This window comes from Passer montanus, unplaced genomic scaffold (genome assembly GCF_014805655.1).
Source record: "Passer montanus isolate IOZ18808 unplaced genomic scaffold, ASM1480565v1 scaffold72, whole genome shotgun sequence".
Lineage (NCBI taxonomy): Eukaryota > Metazoa > Chordata > Aves > Passeriformes > Passeridae > Passer > Passer montanus.
The window spans coordinates 1,380,904-1,395,512 of NW_024372370.1; the positions used below are offsets into that span (position 1 = coordinate 1,380,904).

A 14,609-nucleotide genomic window follows, 5' to 3' on the forward strand; every position below is an offset into this window, starting at 1 on the left:
TTCCAGGCTGAGCTCAGGAGGGCTGCACAGCACTGGCTTACTCTGCTCTGGCGGTCTAGCTCTGAGCTATCAGGCACAGACAAATCCTTTAGGTACTGAGAGATGGCTCTAGTTTGGACACCAGAGAGCGACGTTCACTCCCAAGGCTTTTAGGCCAACGCTGAGTGTGCCTGTGGCAGTGAGTTTCCTAGGAAGCACTACATTTCTACAATGTTTTTCTGCAGGGGAACTTCTCTGCTGCTGTCTCCTGCTGTTGAGAAGCCACAATGGCAAGCGTGCCTGTGGCAATGAGTTTCCTAGGAAGCAGCTGCATTTCTACAAAGTTTTTCTGCAGGGGAACTTCTCTGCTGCTGTCTCCTGCTGTTGAGAAGCCACAATGGCCTGGAGAGTATTACAGTCTGTAGTGAAGCCAAAAACTAATATATGCCATTCAGTTTGCAGTCTGTGCATAACATCAAGCATCTGACTTGCTCATGCTAGACATCTCACACTGTCATACATGAAAATTGGTGGAAATCACAGCCTTCAGCCTGACTTCCATCTCAGATGTGTTTTTACTCTGCTCATCAAAATTTATATACAGAAAATGAGTTCCAACAACCTGATATCTCCACTGCAACCTCAAGTAGTTGCCTTAATACGTCTTGTCACCGTCCCTCCCTCCCTCACAACCCAGAAAGACCCTGAAGGGAATCTATGGTAACAGGAGTCCACCCTGCTTCCTCCAAACCTAAGGAAGTGAGCTTGGCTCAGGCTCCCCTACCTCCATTCAACAACTAGCTATTGGGGTGCCTATTCTCCAGCCCTAGCACATCTTTGGCAGCCAGTGCCCAGTTTCAACATAGCTGTCAGTAATTTGAGACTAACTGCTCAACCCAGCATAGGCACACAAGCTGCACAAACACAAGATCATCTGTCAGTGAGAATAATCCTTTTCCAGATGAGGTGCTCCAGGTAAATTGTTACATCTCTCATGTTACTGATGCCAGTTCAAATATATTTCAGAACGGGAGTGGACTTTGTGAATCACAAACCAAGCCAGCAAGAAGAAAATCAGAAGCAGAACAGCAGTTTGTTTTCTCTACAGCTGGAGGGGCCTCCCAGCAGTCTCATGATGCTGAAAATGGTTTTGGAACCAATTAGTGCCAACTGCCACATGACCAAACTGAAACACCCCAAACACCACATGGATTTGAAAAATGTTTCAAGAACTGGTGCAAAGGTGAAGGAGCTTCTGCAGCACTGACAGACACCTGAAAAGAATACAAATTAATCAGTTTTGGACTCAAAATTCACCACTGCGAATGCAGGGTCTGAGTAGAAGAACCACTGAGTGTGGATCATTGAGTGATAGGCTTTTGAAAACTCCTCCTGAATATAACACCACTACTGCACTCTGCTATATACCTATGTCTCCAGCACAAGTGTTCAGTCTTTTTCAGATTAGAAATGGAGCTTCTGACCTCTCCTCAACTGGATACTTCTCAGTACAGTCACACAAGGTCTGGCAAAAAATTATTATTCTCTTTTATACTCAGCATTACCACAGACCTGGAATAGCTTGTCCTGACTTTTTCTTCATCTACATCACTTCTGTGTCACTGCCCGGTGCCCTGGGGACAGCCAAGAATTTGCAAATTGCTGAACACATTGTCAGGATATGGAGTTTATTGAGATATTCAAAAGCCAATTGGACACAGCCCTGACGAGCCTGCTCTCACTGACCCTGATTTGAAGGAGTGGGGGCTTTGCTTCAACCTCTAACATTCTATAGGAGCCATCTCTGCCCTCTCTGTGTGTAAGCATGTTTGTACAGCTACTCCACATGTAACACTTCAATTTGGCTCCTGAAGTTAAACTAGGAAACATTAATGTTCTGCGTTTTTATTTTGCCTGCAGCATAATTTTAAGGGTGGAGAAATTCACAGCCACTGCAGCATCTTGAGACACTTGTAACTTAGCAAAAGTTATATTTTCCTTTACAGGACACCCAAGTTCAGTTTGTGCCTGACAAAAGCCACCATTTGATACTGTAAACAAGGCTATTTCCATTATCATGTATTCTTGTTCTCAGTCAATGCATCAAAATCAGGCTGTGGAACAAATGCCTGTCACAACGTAGCTGGGATCTTCTTGATGGAGTGTCCAGATCTGGCTTAGGTACAGTGAGCACATTGGGCTGTTCTGCTTGCTGAGTATTTGTTAAATGTTAACAGTGGGCTTGGAACTTGCAAGGCTAAGGGAGGGCTTCCCTGCAGCTCCTTTATAACTAAAAGACAAACCTAGGGAGAAAAAAAACAACAAAACAACAGAAATCCCTCACAAAAAAACAAGGAACGCCCAAAGACTTGTAACAGAACACTAATGTAAGTATTTTAAAACTCAAACATCTTTGTTTTTCCTCATATAAAAGCTGATGTCAAAGAAAGCAGCAAGTGAAAATTGCTTCTGAGGGCATGTCAAGAGAAGTTGCTCTAAGGCAGGGAGGAGTAGGAGTTATAGTGGAAACACAGGACGTTACCACAGCTTTCCTACCCACTGGGCTTTTTAGCCTTGATTGAACATTCCTGTGGCCCACTCAGCACTGCTCTGCCATATGCACTGAAGGTCTTTGGCACAGGGGCAGTTTGTTTTCACTGTCCCTACAACAGTGTGGGCTTTCCTTTTCATCCACATTGCCCTGACCTCCCTTTTCTCTCTCCCTTCCCCTGATCAAACACCATTGGATGCAGGAAGAACCTTGTTGTGGTTCTGCTGCTCATAACACAATTTGCTGTGCGAATACTTCCTGTGCGCCCTGCCAACATGGCACCTCTCCAAGCCATAAGACTGGTGTTTGGGAGATGCTCACACAAAGCATGATACTTCCTACTACCACTGCTCTGTCCTTCACCTTCCTCTGCCTTGCTGTGGGCAAGGACTATAAATACCAAATAGCATGAATGAAACAAAGATGGAGACTGCCTGCTTGTACCAGGTGAGTGCTTGCAGCAGCATGGATTGCTGCCCTTCAGAAAAGCAGGGATGATGAACAGGATCTTTGTTAAAACATCATTCACATCATTTCTAATGTAGTTTACACAGAAGCGAATTTATATGAAACTTTAGTTGCATAAAAAAATGAAATAAACTGTGTGTTCCTGCATGATAAATTCCCCTGTTATTTGCAGAGAACTTTAAATGAACACCGGGAAAAATTTTAAGCACTTCAAAATACAGATCTTACAGGCTATGAAGAAAATGAATAAACAAATGAACAATTTTTTTTTATAAGAGTCCCTGGTATTCCCTCCCCATCTAGAATCCTTATATGTTAACTCCAGTAGCTATATGTCAGATTAATACTATTATCTCTCTTCTCAACCCATGTATCTCTCTAGAGGGGAAAAAAACCCAAAATACAAGTATGTCTAAAAGAATCTGACACAGGAAATAAACAAGAGAAGCAATCTGAGAAAAGATGGAGAAGGTAAATATGGCAGAAGAAACAAAGAAAGGATTACTAGAAAGAGGAAATGAAATATCAATAAAAAGATTTGACATGGCATACAACTAAGTAATACAAGGCTTTAGTGATGAAAGCACTATCTTCAAGTAGAAGGCAATAAATTCTATCAAATGAGGCAACACAGAAGTGGACCATTTTAAAGACAGCATGGTTGAACACACATTCTGGAGTTCATGAAAGCATGCAGAACGAGGAGCTGAAAACAGTTTCAGTTAAGAGACAAATCTTAACACAATCAAGGGTGGGAACAAAAACATATGAAATCCACATAAAAGTCAACTGAGCGCACGACAACAGCACTTAGAGCCCCACACTGGTTTCTGACCTGCTTCAAAGAACCATGCAGTCTGTTAAGTTTGACCTCTGACATGGTCGGAGAGTTGGTCTTTCCCTCAATTATGGTCCTAGCAGTAGAGATACTTTAGCTCAGAGACAGACAAGATGCAGTAAAACAGCCAAAAAATAGCCAAAAAATTAGAGTTATTCCATCTGTTTGTGGATTTAACTTATATCCTACTGTTTACTCATTGTTTGTCACATATTCTGTTGTTTTAACAATGGGAATGCAAAATTCACTAAGTAATCTCCTTATCTCAACCTAGGCTATAACCCACAGTAATTATGAGCAGTATGTAGCAATATTTTCACTATTTAGGACAGGAAGTAAAAAATACCAAATGCATCTAAAATTGCAATAGGGATTTGTGCAGACAGAAGGTAATTACACAAAGTGGACTTTGGCCAAGACTCTCAGAATATGAAGCAATCTCAGAATGTTGTGGAAATTACCATGGGATCTTTAATGATAAGTGGGCTAAATCTTCACTTAAATTGTCCTAAAAACATGCCTTCTCTGACAGCATATTGCTACAGAGTGACAGGACCATTGTATTCCAAAATTAGATAGGATGTCCAACACTACAGCACACAAGTGGAAAATCAAAAACAAACAAACAAAAAAACCCCCAAAGCGCAGGCATTTAAAAAGCAGACCATGAGAAGACATCTCAAGTATTTCACGTGCACAGAATTATTTGCTTCCCCCTCTAATTTATTTCAGATTAGTACGAGATCCCTTATTTTAGGTCAGTGTTATGACAATGGAAGTATGCCAACTTAACCTTCATTTTCTTAATTAGCATTTAACAAGAAGCTTGTCCTCCTCTAGAAATATTTCCTTCCATAAGGAAGAATAACCTTGAACAGAAGACAAAGCTAAGCCAAGGAGAAGAGAAAAATGAAACTGAAGCTCCAAATATATTTACATGTCTTTAAAATATATTTATTTACATACCCTTAAAATGTAAATAAAATAGATCTCAGTAAAAAATTACTTCATCTCCCAGAAACAAGCAAAGCACTGTATCTGTATTCATAACTACTCTGGGGAAAACCAACCACAAAAAAAACCTCCCTCTTTTACACATGCTCCCTACCATGGACCATGTGCTCATGTAACTCTTTGTTTATCTAGTCTGGAGAAAAAATGCCATGAAAAAGCAATCACAAGGCAGATGGCTGGTTTCACTAATCTGACCCTATTTCTTCCAAGTAAATCTAGTCTACAACAGTGATGCCCCAAATAATCCACCATTCCTATAATACTTAGATTTGCATATTTAGGTTAGAAATGCCTGGCATGGCTGGATTAAGATTTCCCCCAGTAAAACAATGCTTTGTCATAAATTCTTCCCTAGAGACCATGCAGATTCTTAAGGTAGACATGTCCACACACTGAAAACGTGAGTGAAAACACACTCACAAAACATTCTCACCAAGGCTCATCCCCACAGGTGCAGTGCCTTTTACTCTGCTGAAACCGGACTGTATAGAGTGACAAATGCAGAGATTCTCTCTGTAGCCGCCCCCATGATAACAGATGACAAGATGCAGCACAAGCTTCATCTCTTGCTAATTAAACGAATCAATTAAGAGACTATTGTTGCAACTGTGTAACTGCTGTTCTATAGTGGCAATAACAACCCCACGGGGAGGTCTTTTACTACATTAAAATGCTGTCCTCCACAACTCCATTTGATATTATTAGAAACAGTTATTTGCGTCTTGCTGTCATATTAGTAGCAAAGGCAAATTATGGAAATATGCAGACCAGAATGGTCCCAGTATGAGATCAGGTTTGGTTTTCAACCTCCAAGGGAACAATTGCTGAAATTCCAAAGTTCCCTAAAGTTCTTTAATGGAACTGATAAATCTATCAGCACAGCATCCATTTAGATTCTAGGTAAGGGTCACATATTTGCATACTTTCCTGCTAAGCTGATACAATTCAACTAGATAAATTATCATATTAAGTTTACCCTCCTGAGTTAAACTGATGGAGTTCAAAATTGTTTTCGATGGTTGTCATTAATCGCTGTTACATCCTAAATGCTCACTTTGAAATCTAATTGTGCTGGTGTACCAAGGGTCATATTAATAGCATTTTTAATGTTAAATCTTTGTAAAACATGTTTGTTTTACTGATATTACCACTGAAGCCTAGAAGACTAATGAGAAACAAAGTATATTTATTATCAATAAAAACTTCATTTAAAATTTACATTCAGAGACTTAAATTAGTTTTACTAACTTCATTATGCCTTTGTTTCATTAAGATTCCTGGTTAAGCATCTAAGTCATATAAATTAATACCTCTTAAACAGTTCTTGGGTATATGCCAAAGTTGCAGACACCAAAAGGCTGTCCAAAAACATGGGCTACATATATGTTTAGTAAACACCTTCATAAGAACATGCTCATCTTCACTATGAGGTAACAGTCTTGATACAGCTTTAAAAAAAAAAACTTCTTTGGCCAAATTAAGCAATTAATAATTATTTCAACGGCAAATCATAGTCTATCAAAGTAAATCACTTGAGTTACACCTTTGGATAAACTGCCCACTTGTCTTCCAAGAAGTAACAGGCTAACCAACCCAGTTCAGTCCTTGTCTATAAAGTGTTACTGAGCTCAGTAATAAACTTGTCAAAAGTATGGAAAATCAAAAATCCTAATTTTTCCATTGCTTATTTCTAAGGGATGAGGGGCCTCATTTAGTACAAACAAAGACCAGTATACTACAAATAGCACACACACTTTCAGAATCCACCAACATTAAGGATGTTAATGGAAATCCTGACCTACTTGTGACATCATCACTTTTTTTCCTGCAAATTAAAACTTTAATTAACAACAGATAAAATACCAAAATAAAAAATGAATAAGCAAAAAGCAAAATATTATAATTTAAATGCAATAGCCTATTTCCAATCCTGGTTTCGTAAGAACACAATGCTTGCAATGCAGGTTTCTGCCTCTCAATCCCCATTCCCAGCTCCTTATCCAATTTGCACTATTTAAACTGCTGATCAATTTCAGCCAAATTAATTCAAAGGAAAGCTAAGTTCTTCTACATCATCTAACATAGCTATGTTTTCACAAGTTTTCTGAAGAGCACGGGTTCTTTGTTACAGAAACAAATCCAAAATCCATAGTCCAGCTGAGGGAAATTTGGCAGCAGCCAATCAGGTATCCAACAAGCACCTTCAGCTTCACCTCAGCACCACCACCTCTTGTTCAAGGAGATCTCAGGCAAAGACTACAAGTTGTCCCATGGGAACGTGTGTAACTTCTGGTTTCTTATAAGTCACAGGAGCAAAATTCAGAGAGAACTCCAAGCACCTTCTTATTTCTCTTTCCAAAGAGCAAGATTTCCAAAAGAGTCTGATTATTTTGATTTTATGGACATGGCTTTTGGTAACACCAGTATTTCTAGATCACTCAGGTGTTTTTGAGTTTGCCCTCACTGGACAGTTTTAATACATTCACTATATCTTCTGCTTTAAAACATGCAAATGATATATAAGAGAATCGAAATGTGAACAGCATATGCAGCTGTGTGACTGCACCTGATCACTCACACCTCATGAACTGGAACAATTCTCACTACCGAGTCCTAATGATGGTCGCTACTTGCCCAAGTGAAATCCTTTCCACAGAATACTGGAGCACCTTGCTGCCAGTCTCAGGATTCTCATCATCCACATTGAAAAGGAAGCTATTGTTTTCAGAAACAACTGCATGTTTTTTCTGTTGACACCTTTTGCACTACTGAAATGCCACTGATGATAGTTCTACTACTAGAAGCACTATGGTTCACAGTGCCTCTGAAAATGGATGAAAAGAAAATAAAACCTATACAACGGTACAATTCCCTTCAGATCAGCAGGGACCCTAATCTTAAGGCTTGTGAATAGGAAGAGTAAAAAAAAATTTAAAAAGACATTAGCTTGCAAAATAAACACCTACTGGCCTATATTTATTTTCTTGTGGTTAGTACTCTATATATTCCAATAAATACCACCTTTGTAACCTCTGCAGGTCTTCAACCAATGTTTGAAAGTCTGCATAAATCTTCAGTATCTAATTTCAGAAGTGTCGCATATAGAAAGAAAAGCATAAAGAAAGAAAAGAACTTGTTAAGAACTGCAATGATTTCTAAGGGTGAAAGGAGCAGGTTGTTAAACATTTCCTATTGTGAGCTGAATCAGACTCATACGGCCAAAGCTTTATAAGAACACAGGGAGAAGGAGAAAAGGAGGAGGAAGCTGTCTGCTGATGAGATTATACACAGACTGCAGGGTTTCGGGACAATTTGTAAGCCTCAGTAATGGGACAAAAAGTTGTAAGTTTGCTGTTGAAGCAAAAGTAGGTAAGGAATGGAAGGAGGGAGCAAAAGGAAGAATCAGCACTGAGAAAAGTTAGTATACTGGCCTGTAGCTCCTAAGATTACCTTAGATACATAACTGAAATAAGAAAATACAGTAAGACAGGAGCAAAGGCAAAGGTTTTGAGGATTGCCTTTATGTAAAGCTCTCCATTTATCCCTGAACAGGATACAGAATGAATAACCTTGATTGCATATGGAATTTCCCTTTGCCAATTTTATCTGAAAGTAGCTAAAACCCAAAACTCATTAATACTGTGATTACTACTGCACTAGAATATATGCCAGCTACACTAAAAAGTATGCCAAGGGCTTGACAGAGACTGCTTTCATTAATCCAGCATTCTCAACCTAGAATTTGTAGATCTGGTTGCAGTGGTGGATCTCAGGACTATTTTAAGTTGGTCTGCAAAAAGGCTGAAGAAAAGCATTGTAGTATCAACAGGCTACTAGTAATCATAAGTGAGCACAAGCTACCACAGCAAAACTTCAAATATTTTGTAAATCAAAGGTGGCAAAAAGCACTCCATTGTTGATCAGTAATGGAGAAACCCCCAGTGAGATGCATGAATCAAGAAAACAGTGCCAGGAAACTCAGAAAGCACCTAAAGATGGCTTTACTCTTAAGCTCGAGTAATTCCAACCTGCTCCATGTAGGTTCCTATATTGTGTTCCTCTATATTGTTAAGTAATATACCGAGCAGTATGTCATGTGTATGTTCTTCCATTGCTCCTCAGAGGAAAAAAAAATAGCTGCTTATATTTCTGCTGTGGTATTAGAGAAGATCAAAGAAACAGCATGAATGATGAGCAGAGGATATGGACCGTCTCTTTTGAAGAAAGTGATCCATTGGGTCAGCAGAGCATCACTGTCAAGCATGGCCTGCAGCCCAAATCTGACAATGGCACTGGGACGTGATGGAGCCAGGCTGCTCATTATCTGAACATACACAACTTCTTTATTTCAAATTCTACACACAGTCTAGAATACGTTTAATGCTTGCACAATAATCTGCAGTTCTCTATATACTCGCAGCTCTCTTAGTGTTAAAGGCTGCCTGCCCAGACGCATTTCATTGCTGAAGTCCTGCTGAGAGGCCTGAATAACCAACAAATGACTGGGGCCAGCAGTGGGCCAGCCAAAAACATTCCTCTCACGTAAGAGAACAGAAGGTGGAACGAAAAGACAAAAGACACAACACAAAATGGAGGGTAATTAGAAAGACAGGAATGAAGGGTGGACTTTGGTCTTCTGAGTAGTCAAACTTCCAGTTTTTTTGAATTGCAGAGGCTGAAGCAGAAGCTCTGTGTATACATCTTAGCGTTTTTCTAGAGATTTCATGTATCTATTTTATATGAACTTTACATCTAGGGAATAAATCCTGTGAGGAGCAGCTGAAGGAGCTGGAGTTATTTAGCCTGGGCAGAAGGAGGTTCAGGGGGGACTTTCACACTCTCTACAAATGCCTGAAAGGAGGTTGTAGCCAAGTGGGGATTGGTCTCTTTTCTCAGGTAACAAGCAATGAGAGAAAACTGCCTCAAGCTGCACCAGGGGATGTTTAGATTGGATATTTAAGAAAACTTCTTCATGGAAAAAGGTGTCAAACATTGAACAGGCTGCCCAGGAAAGTGGTGCAGTCACTGCCTCTGAAGGTATTTAAAAGATGTGTAGACGTAGCACTTGGGGACACTGTTTAGTGGTGGATTTGACAATGCTGGGTTAATAGTTGGAACTGATCATCCTGGAGATGTTTTTACCATCTAAACAATTCTGTAATTCTACATTTTTGACAAACCTACTTCTGTGAGCTGCCTACACACAGAGACACCCCATAAAGCATTGCTTCCTTACTTCCTGCACTCTTGCTTTTGGGCACAGTTTTGGATATTAATCTGAATCATGTACTATCTTGCTTCCTTTTTCATTATACAATATATAGCACAACCAGATTACTTGTTGTTATGGTAATGCTATTAATAAATACATGATCTCAATAAATCTAGTGTGAAGTGGCAAAATAGCAGGACTCCATCAGCACACCATATCTAGTGACATTCATCAGAGGCGACAAAGGAGCAAAATCTCATGAAAAATCTCAATTACAGCAATAAACCAGGATCTCCTCTGCAATAATTTAGTGAGGACTAAAAATGCTATCCTCACAAGAAAATTAAACCAAACCAGTGCAATTTCCCATTCAACAACTATTTCTTACAGTTACAAGTTGCTTGCTCCTCAGGCAGAAACATCCTTGTCCATCTTCCAAAAGCACGAGTCCCTATCATATCTGAGACTCACAACCCTCTATCAAAAAACAATTTGGAGAAAATGAGCTATCTAATGGCACTACAATTTGGAGAGAAGAGAAATGCTCAAGTAGCAATGAATTTCTACACATGATCAGAAACAAACAAAAGCATTATTACAAACCCATGTAGACCCCCAAGTGATGCTAACAGTATGCACTCAAAGCTATGATATCACTGGAGAAAGCAACATGATTTTCCTGTTCTCCTCTAAAATAACAGAAATATGCTGCTACACTAACACAAATATTCATCTTACTGTCCAGATGTTTACCATATGTTATGCAGCAAAATTCATATTATACTGTTGTCTTTCATCTGCAATGCAGTCTTCTCTGTCCTCCACCTAACTAACTGGAACAGCCAGGATATTTCTAATAGAGAAGCACAGCTTTCACTTCCCCTCAGACTGTCAGTTGCCTTCCTGAAGCAGGGGCTTGTGTTTTGTCAAAATTCAGCAGCAGAGCTCTTTCTACAGCCCAATGTCAAAAAATCAAGTGAAGCCATTTATTGAAGCTGATGCCATCCTGACAAGCCAGGCAAGCTGTGCTCCTTGCAAGCTGGTTCTAAAAATATATTCTGCTGGACAGGTCAGTGGTCTGTGCACTCCATAGCATAGAGCTGCCCAGTACCACTAGAGTGCCATCAACATTTGCCCTGATCAAAAGGAACACAGAATGCTCAGAGTTGTCCTTTATGTTTGCTACTTAAAAAAAAAAAAAAAAAAAAAAAAGAGAGTAGAGAAGTAACTCTGCAAGCTGTTTATTATGTTGATAACAATGCATTACAATAATAATAATGAGCAATCAAGAGTCTTTTTCTACTAAATTTTCCTTTCAAACACTTCCTAAGTCAAATGCACTTAGCAAGGGTTTAATAAGAGATAAGTAATGGTGAACTCAAAATGTATTTCTGGGGCCTTCATTAAGATAACATTTTCTTTGTTGGAACATTTACATTTTGTGTGTGCACATATACACACATACAGACCATGTATCTATACGTGCAGCAATTTGTAGTGGATATAATTGTAGCTTCCCCCCATTACCTAAACTCAGCACATTAAGTTTAAATCAGAACAGTACAAGGATGTTAAATGAGCAAAGGACAAATGAAAAAGCAGGACTTAGGGGAAAGGAGGACAGTGGACTACAAGAACTGAGAGAAGTAAAGGCACAGATTGAATTCTGTGGGAAAACTGGTATTGGAACAAACCCTGGGAAGCAGACTTCATTACTGTTTCTCTACCCTGATTGCTGAAGTTCTCTCTCTGGGTTTGATCAGCAAGACATGCATAATTTATACTAAATAAAAAAAAAATCTCAGAGTACTCAAGGCTTTTCTGTTTAGTCCTCCTGAGAATTTTAGTTGTAATCACAAACTTCATTTCCCCAAATAACTAGGATTCAATAAACACAAGTGAGCTAGTCAGTAAGATCTAACATATATTACAATCCATTAGTTTATTTATCATCTTTTTTTTTTAAACCCAAAAAGCATATCAATTCTATTCCGTCTTTTATAATATTTTGCTGTTGCACAAGGCCCAGAACATGAGTCCTGTTCTGTAAGTGAGATTTCAGGGCACTTCTAACAAAAGAATACAAAATATTTTCATATCTAATTTGAACAACAGTTTTTATATTAAAATCACTAAATACACAATCAGAACTTTCCCTCCTACAGCAGAAGAAGAGAGAAATCAACTATAATCTAACCAGTATTATCAAGTTGCATTTGTGTTTATATCTTATCTACTTGGAGTAATTATTTTCTTCTCACACAAAGAACATCTGATCACCCACCTAGCAGCAATCTGACATACGAAGGTTGCTACTCCAGAGCTGAAGCATCATTATAAATACAATAGTGCAGAACAAAATTTCATTTTTGCTTCTTTATGCTACTGCTACTCTGGTTGTGATTAAGACAAATAAATATGCATACACAGAGATGTATTTATAGAAGTAAAAAATAGTAGGGGCACTTTTCATTTGTAAAAACAAACATGTAAGGTAAAAACATAAATGCAAGGTATTCTTGTTAAGTTTACCTTTACCATGTTACACCTTACCAACAATGGCTTCATAGGACTCACAGGAGAGCTAATCACAAGTAGAATGAAAGCATGAACATATTCAATCCTAATCCACTTGTGTCCAAAACAAATAGTGCACAAAGATGTTAGGACTAAATTCTAAATGGCTGCATTTTAACCATGCAAATCACAGAACTGGAAGTTGCTTCAATCATGTGTATGTATATAAGCATCCATGCACACAAAGATGTCAGGACTAAATTCTAAATGGAATGTTTCATTCCCAGGCTTTTCACTGTTTGTATCACTACAGTGAAATCTATTGGCCGCAAGCAGGACAACTTACTTTGGAGGATACTTCAATTTTATTTCACTTTCAGAACTATTTTTAGATGCATATGGAACTTGGAAAAATTCAATGGCTGCATTTCAACCATGCAAATCACAGAACTGGAAGTTGCTTCAATCATGTGTATGTATATAAGCATCCATGACCTAACACAAAACCTGTATATTATACATGAGTGCTCCACTGAACAATTTCATAGAGTGAATTCTGTCTAACAATATAAAATCTGATTAGGATTTTAGGCATACTTCTATTCAGCAAACAGAGCTACCAAATTTGGTTAGAGTGAGAAAAGAACTTTGCATTACTAAACAGTTTTTCCTAAGGCAGTTACTGGGATATCCACGCAGGATATAGGGGCAAGTGATACAGTGAAGCAATGGAGATCAGCAGGTTGATGTGGTGAGGAAGAGTGGGATTGATCCTGATGTGCATCAAACCTCATCATATTGCAATAAGCTTACAAATCTACAAGCAGTTACTTTTAGATTCCTTCTAAGTGAAATAGATGCAGACTTGAATCAATAGAAAGGTAGAACATAGATATTGTGCCCTGGAAGTTAACTTCAGATGGCCTACATTCACCTGCTAAACTCAAAATATTTACACATAATGCTGACCCCCATAACTACAAGTGTAAATGCACTAAAAGTGTAATTTAGCTACTTTCTGTTTATATTATATTCTTCTACAAATTTAACTCTTGTCAATACTCAGTTATTACATGCTTACCACTGTGCCTAGAAACTGAATGCTGGTCTCTCCAGAGGCATTCCGAGAAATCCGCTGAAAAACACAAATGTAAGAATTAATTAAAGCAGCTCAAAATTTGTAACCATTCCATTTTCTTTGTCACATCACTGTAAAGTAATCAAAAATAATTTAATACATAAATATATGCATTAAACAGATAAAATCATTTCCTTCAACAGAAGTACTAGAAGTCTAAATCATACTTCATCTCAGGTTTTGGTTTTAGTTCAGTCAACTTAATAAAATTTATTTTTGAAGGACAATGAAGGCAAATATGGCCAAGTACAACACAGAGCAACCTTGTGCTCGAATGTCATGAATAATGAGGCTTCTGCCATCTCTGTGATTCTGTATTCCTGCTACTCACATTTAGTATTATCTTCATTCTCTCCTAATGAGAGACATTTTAATCTCTTTTTAAAATGCAAACCTCCAATGATGCTACTTTGAAAACAGAAAAAAAAATGACCTTATGAAATGTCTGGTCACCTACTGTGGTTCAGGAGTTGATTGAAGTTATTAAAGAGTCTTCAAATATTACATTGTCAGTAAGCCACAAGACAATGCAAGAGAAAATATATTACTGGTTTCACACAGTATTAAACATAATTTAAATATGCAAGACGTATAAATAATTCTTCCTGTGAATCGTTTTCTCCTTCAGTGTCAAAAGGTTTTTCTCACATTTCGTTCCTGCTATCTAAGCTATGGCCCACATGGGTCCCAGCTGAAGGAACACAGCCCTCATTTTACACAGTGCCAAGTGTACATAAAAGTACTAGAGCACAAATCTGAGAAGATGAGTATTATTGCAAAGAACTGCACAGAAGCCTTCAGCGTTTTAAAGATAAAAAAATCGTAAGAACAGGGCTGCAAATAATCTTGAGAGATCTTCTAGCCTAAGACTCCCAGCAGAATCAAAACACAC

General features: G+C 38.4%; 1 protein-coding gene across 2 annotated transcripts in view; it reads right to left on the reverse strand.

The window, feature by feature from the left end:
- PCCA (propionyl-CoA carboxylase subunit alpha) overlaps nt 1-14,609 on the reverse strand; it is a 262,979-nt gene that overhangs the window by 44,133 nt on the left and 204,237 nt on the right. For both annotated transcript variants that reach the window (XM_039730386.1, XM_039730385.1), the window contains one exon: nt 13,661-13,714. In XM_039730386.1, the coding sequence (XP_039586320.1) occupies nt 13,661-13,714 (54 nt within the window). The remainder of the gene's footprint in view (nt 1-13,660; nt 13,715-14,609) is intronic.